The sequence below is a fragment of the Clupea harengus genome, chromosome 3, assembly GCF_900700415.2.
Source record: "Clupea harengus chromosome 3, Ch_v2.0.2, whole genome shotgun sequence".
NCBI classification, from domain to species: Eukaryota; Metazoa; Chordata; class Actinopteri; order Clupeiformes; family Clupeidae; genus Clupea; species Clupea harengus.
In genome coordinates this window covers 23279332-23292862 of record NC_045154.1, presented here as the reverse complement: position 1 = coordinate 23292862, position 13531 = coordinate 23279332, and the positions used below count along the sequence as shown (strand labels likewise).

Sequence of the window (13531 nt, the reverse complement as noted above, 5' to 3'; positions counted from 1 at the left end):
TATTGGTTACAAAAGAGTACCTGGAATCCCCAGAATCTGAATTTATTTAGCCTAATTAGGGGCCTGGTAGGCAAGGGATAGCCTATCTAGAAACTGGAGCAATTACACTACCAAGATCACATAGGAACCATTAGGTGTAGTTCATTTTGCTATGGGACTTCTTTTCGAGTGCACAGTCTGTGTACACAGTTTACAGAGTCTTCTAACGTTAGACATTTATGTTAGCAAAATACCATTATTCTGCAGAGTTGACTTACTGAGTTCTCTGCACAGAAGCACGTTAACACGTAAGTCCTGTGGCGGGACACCGTTGAAATTCTTAAATTGTAAGTGTTAGTTGCACGAGAGTATCTTAACTGTAGAGTACTGTCATAACTCTTCATTCTGCCTAGAAGGCTAGGCTAGGTCGCTACCGCTGCATCCAGGAAGGCACGCATAACGTAGCCTACATAAAGGTATTGATAGATTTTATAACGTTATAGATCTAGGTGGGTATTTTGAATCTATTCGACCTCTTTGAATAAGCCAGCGCCAGAAGCTGGTGTTCTTTCCAGAATTATTTTGTTGAACAATTTGTTAGTCATGGTCTACTCTCTCTCCTTAAAGAGTTCAGGAGTTATTTCTGGAAACGAGCTGTAAATATTCAATAACTTGTTGTCAAAAATGTATACAGGTCTACTTCATACATAGCCTTTATGTTCATGTCACTTGATGAAAAAATGAAAAGATTATTTCCCTTATCTTGACTGCGGTCGGATAGTCAAAAATTACGTCCTATGTCCTTTCCTAACCATTTTCCTTTACTTCGATGGAAAACGTCATTGGGTTAGGGAAAGATGTGAAGGAGAATTCATAAGTTGGCCACATGCACTTAAACTACTTAATTATGCGATGGCGTATGTTATTGACGTGGGTTTTTAAATGTTGTTGTTGCAAGGAATTGTGGGAAGGCATTGTCTCTGTTCTCTCTAAAAGGATGGTTCAGTGTACCTTATGCTGAAGGAGATAAGAAGGAAGCATTCAGAGACCTTTCCTTAGCGTTTAGCAAATTCCACCTGCTCTTAATCATGGCTGTCACTTAGATACTTCTGGGTTATTTCACTGTTAGGTACATTCCCTAAGCAAAAAAAGACTTTCCAACCGCAGCCCTTTAGTATGTCTCATACCATTATTTACCATTACCTTTCCTCTGTCATCCTGCTCTTGCCCTGGAAATCATTCAAAGTGTGACGTCAGGAATGATGTCTCAATTCCCTAATTGCTGCCAGAGGAGACGAGGAACAAGGAACAAGGGGGGAGGAGAGAGTACTGATGAGTGGGGAAACACAAGAGCATCCTGTGCTGAAGTGTTTTTAGAGATGGGTCTTCTGTCGGTGGTTACAAGGCGTGACGTGCGTGACGTGTCCTCTTTTAGCCATCACGTGTCCTTGATGCCCTTTCTTCCTAAGCTTTCTTCAACATACAATTTAAAATAAGATGTAGCGGTTTATGAACAAAAATAAATCATCAACCAAGAAAAGATCTTCTGAATTTTCATCAAATATGCAACTTTAACGAAACATTGATGTTTGTGTTGCCTACAGGATCATGTTTAAAAAACAATTCATACCATGTTATGAAAACAGCAAATTATCACCCCGTTAACAGGAGAAGTGTTAATGGAGAATTCTAGCAGATTTCCACAGCTGTAGTATGATGGGCCTTTTGTCTAGATCAGTGTTGTCTGCCATTTCCACAGACTTTGAGGCCCAATAAGTAGGCCTAATTAAATTCAGAGTTTGTTTAGAATAATTTATGCTTTTCCTTCTTAACATGCTTTTTAAAAGGTCAGTTTATATGAATAATACTTACTGGTGTGCAGTTGTGTCTTTCTTATGCACTATAATATCTTGTATTTTACTGTACGCTATTTAGGTTGGAATTCAGGTAATAACACATTTAGCATAGTTGATGGATTTAAATTGAGATCTTGGCAAAAGTGATTTGGCATAATAGACAAAGAAAATAATGATGAAGAATAATCAAATTAAATGTAGAATGTAGAAATGTAGCCACTCCAATGACAATTACATTCAGTGGTATTAATGTTTTTATTGATCTTAAAGTCCTTCATTACTTATATGCTCTCTTAAAAGGGATGTGGGAGTGATCAAGCCCATCTCATTTCTCATGGATGTCTGTCTTTGATTCCTCCATCCTCATTGCATTCCTTCCTCATTTCCCTCACATTTTGAATAGAGGGAGGGGTTAGGATGTAAGGAATGATGGAAGGGAGGATTGACACATTTTTATTTCTTATGTAAAGTAGTATTTATTTATCGTTACACTCTATTGCTCGTAGCTTGATTGTTCTCTCCTTTGTACGTCGCTTTGGATAAAACCGTCTGCTAAATTACTAAATGTATGTAAAATGTAGGAAATTGCAAACAAGTCTCTTATTAATGTCACAAGACTCTATGTAATTGTCCTTGGGTGATCCTGTGATTATAGTCAACTCATTTAAAGTGATTGGGTCAGCCTTTAAGCATGCATCATAAACAATTAACTTCTTTTTTTTTTTAAACCACGGGATGCAGTCCCCTTATTGGCCAATCTGTGACTCAAAACCCTAACCTGCTGTGGGCCTCCAGATTATATCCCTGTGACAACAGAAGTGAGATAGGACTATAGTCTGACAGAGCCAGCCTACACTCCTGACAGATAATAGACACATCAGAAATCATAAACTGAAAGGTATGGTTAACAGGCATTACAGATTGGAATAAAAAAAACATGTTGACAGTACTCCCAGCTCCGTCAATCTTGGTCAACGGGCAAGAAAGTGGTATCTGTGCCCGTCACAGATAACACAATAATCTTTGAAACCTGTCGACTCCAACTTGTCAAAGTCGGCAGACTGAAGCAGAAGATAACAGAGTGGGACGATTGCAAATCGTGGTAAAGTTGTCGTCTAACCCCAGCTTTAGGTGTATATCCCTAGTCTGTATGCAGGGTAGGGCTGCTGAGCCTCAGAATGTGAAATGGCTAAATGTTGCCTCTTGATGGCAGTATTTACTTGCTTATGAGAATAGGCTGTTTAGATTGCTAGATTGTGAGGGGTTTGTGATTTTCAGAATTAAAAAAAGGTGATGTGTGAATGAGATGAATATAATTTTTTTTCCACTGTTTCCTTCATGGGAGACAAACGCCAGCGAGCAAGAGTCCAAGGCTGCTGGGCTAAACCACTCGTCAAACCAACATCAGCTAAACCAAACAGCATTGCAGGTAAACAAGAGGGGCAGGAAGCATTTTTCACTGGATGGTTTCAGTGCATTTTTCGAATGGAGATTGGGATTATATAGGTGTGCTCGTGTCTTCACCTCAGGCCCAGGTCCTGGATCTACATCATGGAAAGCAGGGCCACAGACATATGAATTTCAACAGCCATCCAGGGTAAGAACTGATTTATTCTGATTCTTTTAACACAACAAGCTTTTACACTTGGCTCAGACATGTCTGTCTTTTCTCCCCATCTCACACAGCCAATTCGAGACATTCCCGCGGAGAAGGTTATTGAGTAAGTATTTAATATTTAACATAATGTTTGTAGATCATTAGATGGGTAATCCATATCTGACCCATTGACCAGGTGTTTTTTAAAAGATGAATCAATATAGAGAAATCCCAAATTTTGCAGCCATGGGGGAATTGTTTATTCATAACAGCCGCTCTTACAAGGGAATAGTTAACGTATAGGGGTTTCATAAAGCTACTTATAAATGTTGTATACCTATCATTTTGCTTAAGGGGACCCATGGGGATATGCACTTGGTCTACTGGGCTCTGGTCAGTTTTGCAAGGGATTTGTGTCAGATACAGCCCCTCAAAAATGAAAATAAAAAGAACAGATGTTGAGGTTTCTTTCTGAAATTTTAACATCCACTGCTCAAAAAGTATTCATAATATCCAACTATTTGTCTTCCGGCTGTCCTGGTATCTGTGCAGTTTCTAGGCCATTGGTGATTTAATCTGGCAGAAACCGGCCTGTAAAGAAGGCTGGAATGGATGGAAAATGTCAAGTTTAGCATATTTTTTTTACAATCAAAAATCAAATGTGGGGAACATGGTTAAAAAAACTTTTCAGTGTCCCACATATCAAAGGCATCAAAAGTACAACATTGAATAATTTATATCTTACTTCTTTCTTCTCTCTTCTCTCTTTCTCTCTTACTTGCTGCAGTTTTAACATATTACAATATCTAAATGCTTCTGCTACATTTATACACAAGAACAGACAACACATTCTTATCTGACTCCTCATTTTTTTTCTCTTCCCATTCTTTCACTTTCAGGAAAACTGGGGTGTATGACATTAGCCATGGCCCATCAGGAGTGTCCCGGTAAGTATGATCATCTCTTTCCCTGAGAAAGTAATTTCTCGAGAACAGGAGCACTCAAATGTTCAGTTTATTTTTTTCTTCATTAAAACATCAGGCTGTCTGTCCCATTGCTCTAGTAATGTGTAGGTGAAGTAAATGTTGGAGAGCTCTGGTTCTTCTCTTTATGAGAGTTTATAGATCCCAATCCTCATTTGAACACCAGTTCATTGGTACCTGCCATGCTGAAGTATGCGTGGTTCACTGTTATTTCTTCTTTTTCTTTAATTTACCCTGCTCCTGGGCCATGCTCCCACCCTCCCATCACGTGTAACGTTCTCCAGGCTCCGGCTGTTCACTAACTTCCTCCAGCAGGAGGAGGCAGACTGGATGTTCAGTGTTCTCCTGGCTGAGCTTCCCTGGTCACAAAAGACCAACCACAGACAAGGTTAGTCGATGTGGCTGACGAGGAATGCTTTTACTTTTTTTTTCCTTTAGCTGAACTGAACTTCTGCTTGAGTCTTCTGGATGTCAGTGAAACTAATTTTTCCTCCAGTAGTCATATATGATGTTTTGCTATTGTTGAGTTGTAAAAAAGGAACGCTAACAAGACTATGGCTACTGGCTTTTCCTCAAACACACACTTCCCTCTGTTTCAGTCCCACTTTCAGTCGTCCTTCAAGGCCTCCCCAAGGTGTTACTTGGTTTACACATTTGAAAGGCCATTAATGCTATAATTATTCCCATCTTAGTGTTTATGCTTTTAGTGTCTATGAATATCTCCCTATGCAGTTAAATGTCATAGTTCTCCTTCATGTGGAAGGGAAGATCTTCATTAGTGTGGTAGCAAGTAGTTTGTTCTCCTATTTGAAGGCAAATAGCTTGATAGACATTTCTGTGCAGAAAGCAGGAATCCTAGGCTATTCTTTATGTTTAGAACCTAGTAGCATAATTTGGCATCAAATTCAGGCAGCAAAGATAGAAGGCAGAGACCTCCATGTGGTATTTCTGGATCTTGCAAATACCTTTGGATCGGTTTCACGTAGTGTTGTGGAAGGTCTTCAGTTACTTTCAGGTCCCTGAGAAGATTTCAGTGTTAGTCAAAGCATATTGTGAGGATAAGCTTCTACACCCTTTCAACGTTGGCTTTCATTATGGCAATGGAAGTAATTAAAAGGGCATCTAAATGGGTTGTTGGTGTAGAGAGGCTTCTGGCTGCATGGACCCCGGTTGCCTCCCATCCAAGCTTATGTGGACGACAGGACGATACAACAACTGCTCCATGTGCCCAGAGTTAGCCAAGATGAATGATGGCCTCAAATGGGCAAGGATGAAGTTGAAACCTAGCAAATGTAGAAGTGTATCTATCAGTTAGGGAAAACTGGTGGAAGAGAGTTTATATTGATGGTGAGAATATTCCTTCTATTGTAGAGAAACTGGGGGAAGAGTTTAGGCAGGTGGTATAATTCCACTTTGAGTGAGGACAATTTGAAGAGCTTAGATAATTCATTGTTAATCAATCAATACCACTGATAAGACCTTCTTGCCTGGTAAATTGAAATTGTGGTGCTTGCAATTTGGGCTTTTACCATGCATAAGGTGGCCTTTGACTGTGTATGTAGTTGCTATTTCAGAGGTGGACATAAGGCACCTACAAACAGTAATGGTACATGGGGCAAAGTGCAGGACTTTTACAATTGGCAAAACAACAATTCACAAAATGAAACATTTCATCTGTGGGTAGTATTTATATTAAGGACTGATAAACACACACCTTCCCACTAGCTGCCTGAGCTATTCATAATTTATTTTGTGCTCAGGATCAGAAACCCTGCATAAATATGAGAACACGTGTTTACAACAGGACATCACCCAATATATTGCTGAAATACATCAGTAAGGGCCCATATAATCATAATATGGCCCCTGTAAAGTCTCCTCCTGTTATAGGCCAGGTTCACCCCACCCCCTTGTATTTCTTTTTCTTTCTTTTTTTTAATTTCTTTATTTCTGTTTACTTATCTCCCCATGTGTGGTTTTTACTATATTCCTGTTAGTGTCTGTACAATATGTGTCTTACTTCCAATAAAGACAAAGTAAAAAAAAAAAATCAGTTAGCAAGCTAGCTACACACATATTGTAATGAAATACGTACATCAGTTAGCAAGTTAGCTACACAAACATTGTAATGTCTCTCTAAAATTGACAGAAAATGACAGAAATCCCCAGCTGATGCAATGCCATGCCCTCTGGTGCACTCTGCTCTATAATTAGTTGCCCCAAGTGGTGTCTGTTGAGCAAGCCGGCGTATACCAGCTTTTGACCTTAGAGCAAACGAAAACATTTCATTTCAACATTTCACATTTCAAATGTGGTTTTGTTTTTTGTTATCATTTTACGTGACTACTTTCAGTGTAAGACTAGAGTCCACCTCATTAGAGAGTCTCCTCCTGTAATGTCCAGTTTGCTTTTGTTTGCTGTTCAGATAGTCACCAGGGGGTAACTGCAATTTTGTAAACCTTGATGGCACTCTCAGGATGCAGTGATTCTGACGAAGCGGACGACAGCCTGACACATTCAGTCAAAATAAACACATCCAACTGTGTTGACAATCAGTCATCTGCATTCAAGCATTTGAGAGAGCCCAACGGAGGGAGACAAAAAAAGAAAGTCATGCTCTGAGTCACTCTTTCCAGTCCTTTAAATGTCTGCCATGTCTCTCTAGACCTATTTATCGATTCTCACTGGGGAAGGCTGCCATGTTTTGCTAAGGTTCCTGCCAGACTTCTGGAAAGCCCAAAATTCATCAGTCACACACAAACATTTGCTTTGGAGGTAAAACATTTTCCTGGTGCTGTTTTAGAACTGCCATGTTTTCATTTGTCTCTTTTTTTTTTTTGACATCCATCATTGATATCACATGAGGATGAAGGAAGGAACGTCTGTGCTTTGGGATTGTTACCTCTTTTGGAGTTAGTTTTGACCAGCTGATTATGTTAAGGATCAGTGAGCATTTTAACACTGCCAAGTGCTCACACGCAGAGCATGGGAAGTGGGACTAGCCATTCAGACTCTCCTCAGTAGTCTTGGACATACTAGTATAAGGCACTTGCTGAGCGAATAGAGCTGTGGCCTCTCTGCACGGCCTGCGTTGTGTGTGTGTGTGTGTGTGTGTGTGTGTGTGTGTGTGTGGCGGCTGCGTTGCAGAACTGCTGCAGCTCAGTTGCGTGTTTATTCACACCGCCAATGTTTGTGCCCGGGCGCTGCTCCTGCCAGCCCTATCTACCCGCATTGAGTTTGCTTTGATTATGGCCGTCAATACACCGTCAGTTTGGTATCATTCATTGTTGATGAGGGGACCGCAGAGGGAAGACCAGAAAGTTGACCAGTTGTAACCAGAAATCAGTCATGTGACTTTTATTGCCACAGTTCAGAGGGAGGGAGAGAGGAGGGAGGGAGGGAGGGAGAGAAAGAGAGAGAGAGAGAGAGAGAGAGCGAGCGAGCAATGGAAAACTATTGCCCTTCATCTAATGTTCTGTTAACTGGTCGACAGAATGTAATTATAGCTTACATTGGGTATCTATATAACTTCTATCCACTTCCCCCTTTCATAACATGCAATTGTTAAATTGGTTTAAAAAATCGTTGACGTATAGCCCAGACATTGAAACTGCAGTGAAAATGGTCAGTCATGTAATGTTGCTGGTATGATGTCAATATGACTATCAAAGCAAGTCTTTTTTTCCGCTGAGAAACGCTTACCTCACGCGTGAAAATTAGGCTCCACACCGAAACTCTACATGACTTGCGGCTCAAAGCGTGCCTAAGACGTGCGTCTCAAGCAGGAAAGGTACATGCTTTCACCTGAAATGAAAATCGACTGGTAGTGCAGCCCCCACGCACACACCGCGCAAGCAGTGTGGAACGGGCCTTAGCGATGATAGCCTTGCTTCCATTTGTAGTGGTTCTGGTTGATCAAACTCTCTCTCTCTCTCTCACACACACACACACACACACACACACACACACACACACACACACACACACACACACACACACACACTGCTGATCTACTCGCTGCTAATCCAGAGTTTTTTGTTACAGGTGGAGCCTATGATGAGCCCAGACTAACATGTTGGTATGGAGAACTGCCTTACACCTACTCTAACTCTACCATGCAGGCCAACGCACAGGTACTACAGTCTTCACTGTATTTTTCTTCCTTTTTCTCCTAAGTTTTAGCTGTAATGAGATATGTATCATCAGTGCAAATGAGTCCTTTGAACACATTCATTTTCTACATTCTACAAGGATTTAATGAAGTAATACTGTGATTCTCTGTATATGCCCTGGTCTGCCCATATTGTCTTGTATTTCCCACATCCTATTCACCTCCTGCCTACCTCTGTTCACTGCTCTCTGCTCTCTGCTCTAACCCTATTTCTCTCTCTCTCTCTATATCTATCTATCTATCTCTATCTATCTCTCTCTCTCTCTCTCTCTCTCTGTATCTCTGTATCTCACTCAAAGTGGCACCCAGTGCTGAGTAGTTTGCGAGCCTCCATTGAAAGTCACAGCGGCTGCTCCTTCAACTCCCTCCTCTGTAACCTGTACCGCGACTGCAAGGACAGCATCGCCTGGCACTCGGACAACGAACCCTCGCTGGGCCTGCAGCCCACCATTGCCTCCCTTAGCTTGGGCGATACGCGCGCCTTTAGCCTCCGCAAGCAGCCTCCTCCGGTGAGCCTCTCTTGGGAGTGTGTGTGTGTGTGTGTGTGTGTGTGTGTGTGTGTGTGTGTGTGTGTGTGTGTGTGTGTGTGTGGAGGAATGGAGTGGCAGAGTAAGACGGAGAGAGAGCAAAAGATAGGGGAAGTGGATGGGACAGGTTTGGAGGAAGAGCTGAAGAGTACACAGAGGTGACTGGGTGTTTCTGCAGAAACAGCTGCTACAACCTGATTTGCCCTCTGTGTGAACTATGTTGCTTGTGATTAGTGTGTGTGCACATGCTTCCTTTACTGAGCTCAAAGTCCCAAAGCCCTTCTCAGACAAATGCGTGATTGCCAGGAAAGATGACTGGATCCTGTGTGTGTGTGTGTGTGTGTGTGTGTGTGTGTGTGTGTGTGTGTGTGTGTGTGTGTGTGTTTGTTTGCACATGTGTCTGTGCATGTGTGTGTATGTGTGATGCAGGAGGAGAATGGCGACTACACGTATGTCGAGACCATAAAGATGCCGCTGGCCCACGGCTCCCTGCTGATGATGGAGGGTTGCACCCAGGACGACTGGCAGGTACGACACACAGGGCTCCCCTACACACTGTTACATAAACCAGCCTTAGTACTGCAGACCAACCTTACATAAGCCAGCACACCGAATGATAAAACTGCTAAAACGTATAAGTAGCCTGATACATTTAAGCCTGGTTCTGTTTGTAACATTAGTGTCTATAACAATTATGTACATTCTTAACATTGCTGTTGGTACTTCTGAACCTCTGCAGACATGCAGGAAGAGATGGCTGCTATGGCAACTCCTCCTAAATAGCAGTGTACATCATGCAGTGTATCCTTAGTTGCATTCTCAACCTTGGATCGAGAAAGTTTTGTGTGACAGTGTTTACAGATGATATCTAATCAATCTAATCTAATGTAAAAAAAAACATTCATTCGTTCGTGCATGCTTTCTGCATGAGAGTGCATTACTTTCAGCCTTTCACTTAACACTTAACTGGAAGTACACATGAGCTGCAGCTCTTCTAATGTGAAGACCCAGTGTAGGCGTGAGTCGAGTCCTTGGCGACAATCCCTCCATTTCAAAAGACTGCTCTTCCTAGCCTGCCTGCTATTGTGAAAGAAAATGACAGTATGACAGAGTAGCCAGACAATGTTCCTGTTCTTGACTTTCTTTACTGCAAGGCTTTCTAATTAATTGATCCTCTCTTTACTGAACCCAGTAGAGACCTTTGCACATGTGTGCGGTATCACATATTAATGAACATATAACATGTAAAAAATGTCAACCACATTATATTTCCCAGAATTGCCATTTTCTCACCTCTGTGCCCATTACAAAACCCGTCTGATGAAAAGGAATACGGTCACATTGCAGGGTATACTTATAGACGAGACACTGTGCTCACACAGGTCACAGACTGCGTGTTCACAGACTGCGTGGACTGCTGTTTATTTATCACTCTTGAGAAATGGACTGCATGCCAAAGACTGACAGAAGACTGAGCAGTCAAAGCAGTGGCACATCAGATTGCTTTACTGTGTAGACAATTAGACAGTTAGACAGTTACGCAATCCACATGCTTATATGAAAACCGTAAGGTCCATTATGTGTCTAGATGGGAACAGCCTGTTGCCATGGGGGTTTTGGCCCAGAAATCAGGTGTGGAGAGTCACAGGGCAAGATTAAAGGTCGAGGTCATTTTATGGGGTTAACTGAATGTCTTTTCCCAGCATGAGCGCCTCATGGGCCAGCTCGTACTCTGCCGATCACGTTAGCTGCTCGTAACTCACACCGGAGGGACTAAATAAGCCACAGCCTTAGCGTGAGCTCGAAGTGTGCACTAAATATTTATTTAACACACGGGGAAAGCGTTGCGTAACTTTGGCTCAACTTTGGGCTTGGAAGGCTGTTGCCATGTGGTTGGAGTCCCTGATGACACCCTGTGGATAAACCCCAAGACAAATGTCCTTCGATTTTTGTAAGTAAGGGCGTCTTTCACGTTGAGCCGGCGTGGTCGAGCCTCCCAGTGCAGTGGAGAGGCACCTTTGCTCCAGCAGAAGGGAAAACGTGGCCAAAGTTCGCCCTTCGTTGTCAGAGGATTTCTGATATATATGTTTGTGTTTGACTTTGATTTATTTGTTACAGCACCAAGTGGCCAAAGAATATCACGATCGAGGACCCCGAATCAACCTCACCTTCCGCACCATCTACCCTGAACCCTAACCTTGCCACAGAGTGAAAGAGGAGAAGTCTGTGACCCTTAAGATAAGTTCACAAGACATGCAGTCGTAAAGTCTACAGCTTCAGGAAGACTGGATATGGACAGAAATGAGTTAACTGAAGTATTTCACTTCTTTAATGCAGCAGCCAAACATGAAACCTCGGAACCCAAAAACCACAGTGTCATGAGTACTCCAGACGTGGGTCACTTACAGGCAGAGGTGCCATGGCCATTCTGTGGCAGAGGGCTCTCGTGAAACAGCGGGTGTGCAGGCCTTCCTCAGCATGTGCCAGAAGTCTTACATCTGGAGCACTGCTTATCAATAGTTGGTCATCGTTGCGGTGACTTACCACTTACAAGAAGTGCTCTGTTTAACATAGAGCTGAGAGAGTTCGTGTGTGTGTGTGCGTGTGTGTGCGTGTGTGTGTGTGTGTGTGTGTGTGTGTGTGTGTGTGTGTGTGTGTGTGTGTGTGTGTGTGTGTGTGGTGTCTTTTGGTGTGACAAAAAATATATTTATTTTTGAGTATGGCCGCATCAGCTTTTTTTGCAGTGTTGGCTTCAAAGTTCTTATGTGGTTTTAGTGTTGGTGGATTTTGTCTATAAAACTGACGGAAATTCTGTTAATGTTTGGAGAGCACCTTGGTTGTAAAATGTGAGGGGAACAGCTAAGTGCTCTATTACCTTAGTTCTATTTTCCCGAAGGGATGTTTTTGTGATGCAAAAATTCAGCTGTAAAAAAATAAAGTGCAATTTGCTCACTCTAGTTTCTGGCCCTTTATTTCTGTGAACGAGTAATTAGGTCTGAATCAGAGGATTGTTCTGTTACTGTTCTGCCCTTCTTTGTGTAGTCAGTGCTGTGGGGTACTTTCCCAGCTGTATAAATTACTTTAATGGACTGTTGCCATGGTGGTAACTCATCTGGTCATGTGATTTTATTTGATTCTTTTAATTAGTCCTAAATCGTACTGCTACTTGAAGAAATGGTGAATTATATGTTTCATACAATGTAGGATGGTATAGGTCACAGAAATTGTGAAACAATGTTCTTAATTATTGTAGATCCTTATCAGTTTAGTTATTTAAAGAGGCTTTGAAGAGTTTTTGTCTAAGCTAGTGGAAACGACAGGTGTGTTTACAACTTAACATGACCATATACTATCAAAATGAAGTTTTGTCGTTATCTACCATGCCGGTTTCTACCATGGCCTTGGCCACTGCACTAGCCACTGCAGTCAGAGTAAAGCAAGGTAATTTGTTTGCCATGTGGTCTATTTTACATTTCTGAAATGATGGTTCTTAAATTATGTCTTCACCCATAAAATCCTGTACATCTCTCATCTGGGCTGCAGTTTTATTAGGAGTGAAGGCACACACACCTACACACCTATCCTCAGTCTTACTGGTGTGAACTTCGTAACATTTCTTTAATTGAAGTTCAGTGTTAGTACATCCTGGCTACTTTTTAAATAGGTTGAGGCTCCCACGGAGCTGATAAAGAGAGGAGAGAGACTTGTGTCTTGTCTCAGCCCACAGCAGGAGTCTGGCCGTCGCTGGAGCTGTCTGGGAAGACCAAGAGGTGGGGAAGAGCCTACCTATTATCTGGAAGGGTGTGCATGGCAACTACAGAGTATGCACCAAGTAATCCAAGAGAGAAATGCCAAGTCGCCCCTTGTTACTTACATAACCCAGTCAGTACATATCCTTACTGTCTGAGGAGTGCCTATTCGGGAGAACTGTGTGATGTGCTATAAATGTTATAAGCCTTGTGAAAAAAGTCCAGAAATTAGGTTGCCCTGTGTGTATTGGGCATTGCTCCTTTTCAGGATAATCATCAGATTTTTTTAGACTTGAAATGTTCATAGTCTGTAAGGCTTTGAAATTAAACAGCTATCACAAGTAGATACACACATAAATAGGTACACATGTATAGGAGTGTTTACACTCTTTCCCGCCATTACTATAAATAGCTCGTCACTTGAGCGATATCTGTTACAAGGCCTGAGGCCTGACTTGGCACACACTCCTCTGCCAGTTGTGGCATCAGGGCCCTCAGACTCAGTCTCCCCCAAACAATGTGCTGACATGATGGTGGGGCCACACTTGACAGTGTTGACAGTTTCAAAGTGAGCTAACCGAGAGTAGAGCCCCTTCTGCATCTCCCTGGCCCAAATGAGTACCCCTCTGTTGACGTTGGTAATGGTTCTCTCTTTTGAGAGATTTGTTG

General features: G+C 42.1%; 1 protein-coding gene across 2 annotated transcripts; it reads left to right on the top strand.

Moving 5' to 3' along the window:
• The first annotated feature begins 130 nt into the window (after positions 1–130).
• On the top strand, positions 131–12070 carry alkbh3 (alkB homolog 3, alpha-ketoglutarate dependent dioxygenase). 2 transcript variants are annotated; one of them, XM_031565077.2, is made up of 11 exons: positions 131–287; positions 396–455; positions 3164–3264; positions 3365–3432; positions 3522–3556; positions 4332–4379; positions 4700–4803; positions 8460–8548; positions 8886–9095; positions 9543–9641; positions 11232–12070. In XM_031565077.2, the coding sequence occupies exons 3-11, from the start codon at positions 3174–3176 to the stop codon at positions 11307–11309; spliced, it is 822 nt and encodes a 273-aa protein (XP_031420937.1). In that variant the 5' UTR covers positions 131–287; positions 396–455; positions 3164–3173; the 3' UTR covers positions 11310–12070. The 2 variants fall into 2 exon arrangements, with proteins under 2 accessions (XP_031420937.1, XP_031420935.1); XM_031565075.2 differs by lacking the exon at positions 396–455 and having other exon boundaries at positions 132–284; positions 3161–3264.
• Positions 12071–13531: the final 1461 nt, after the last annotated feature.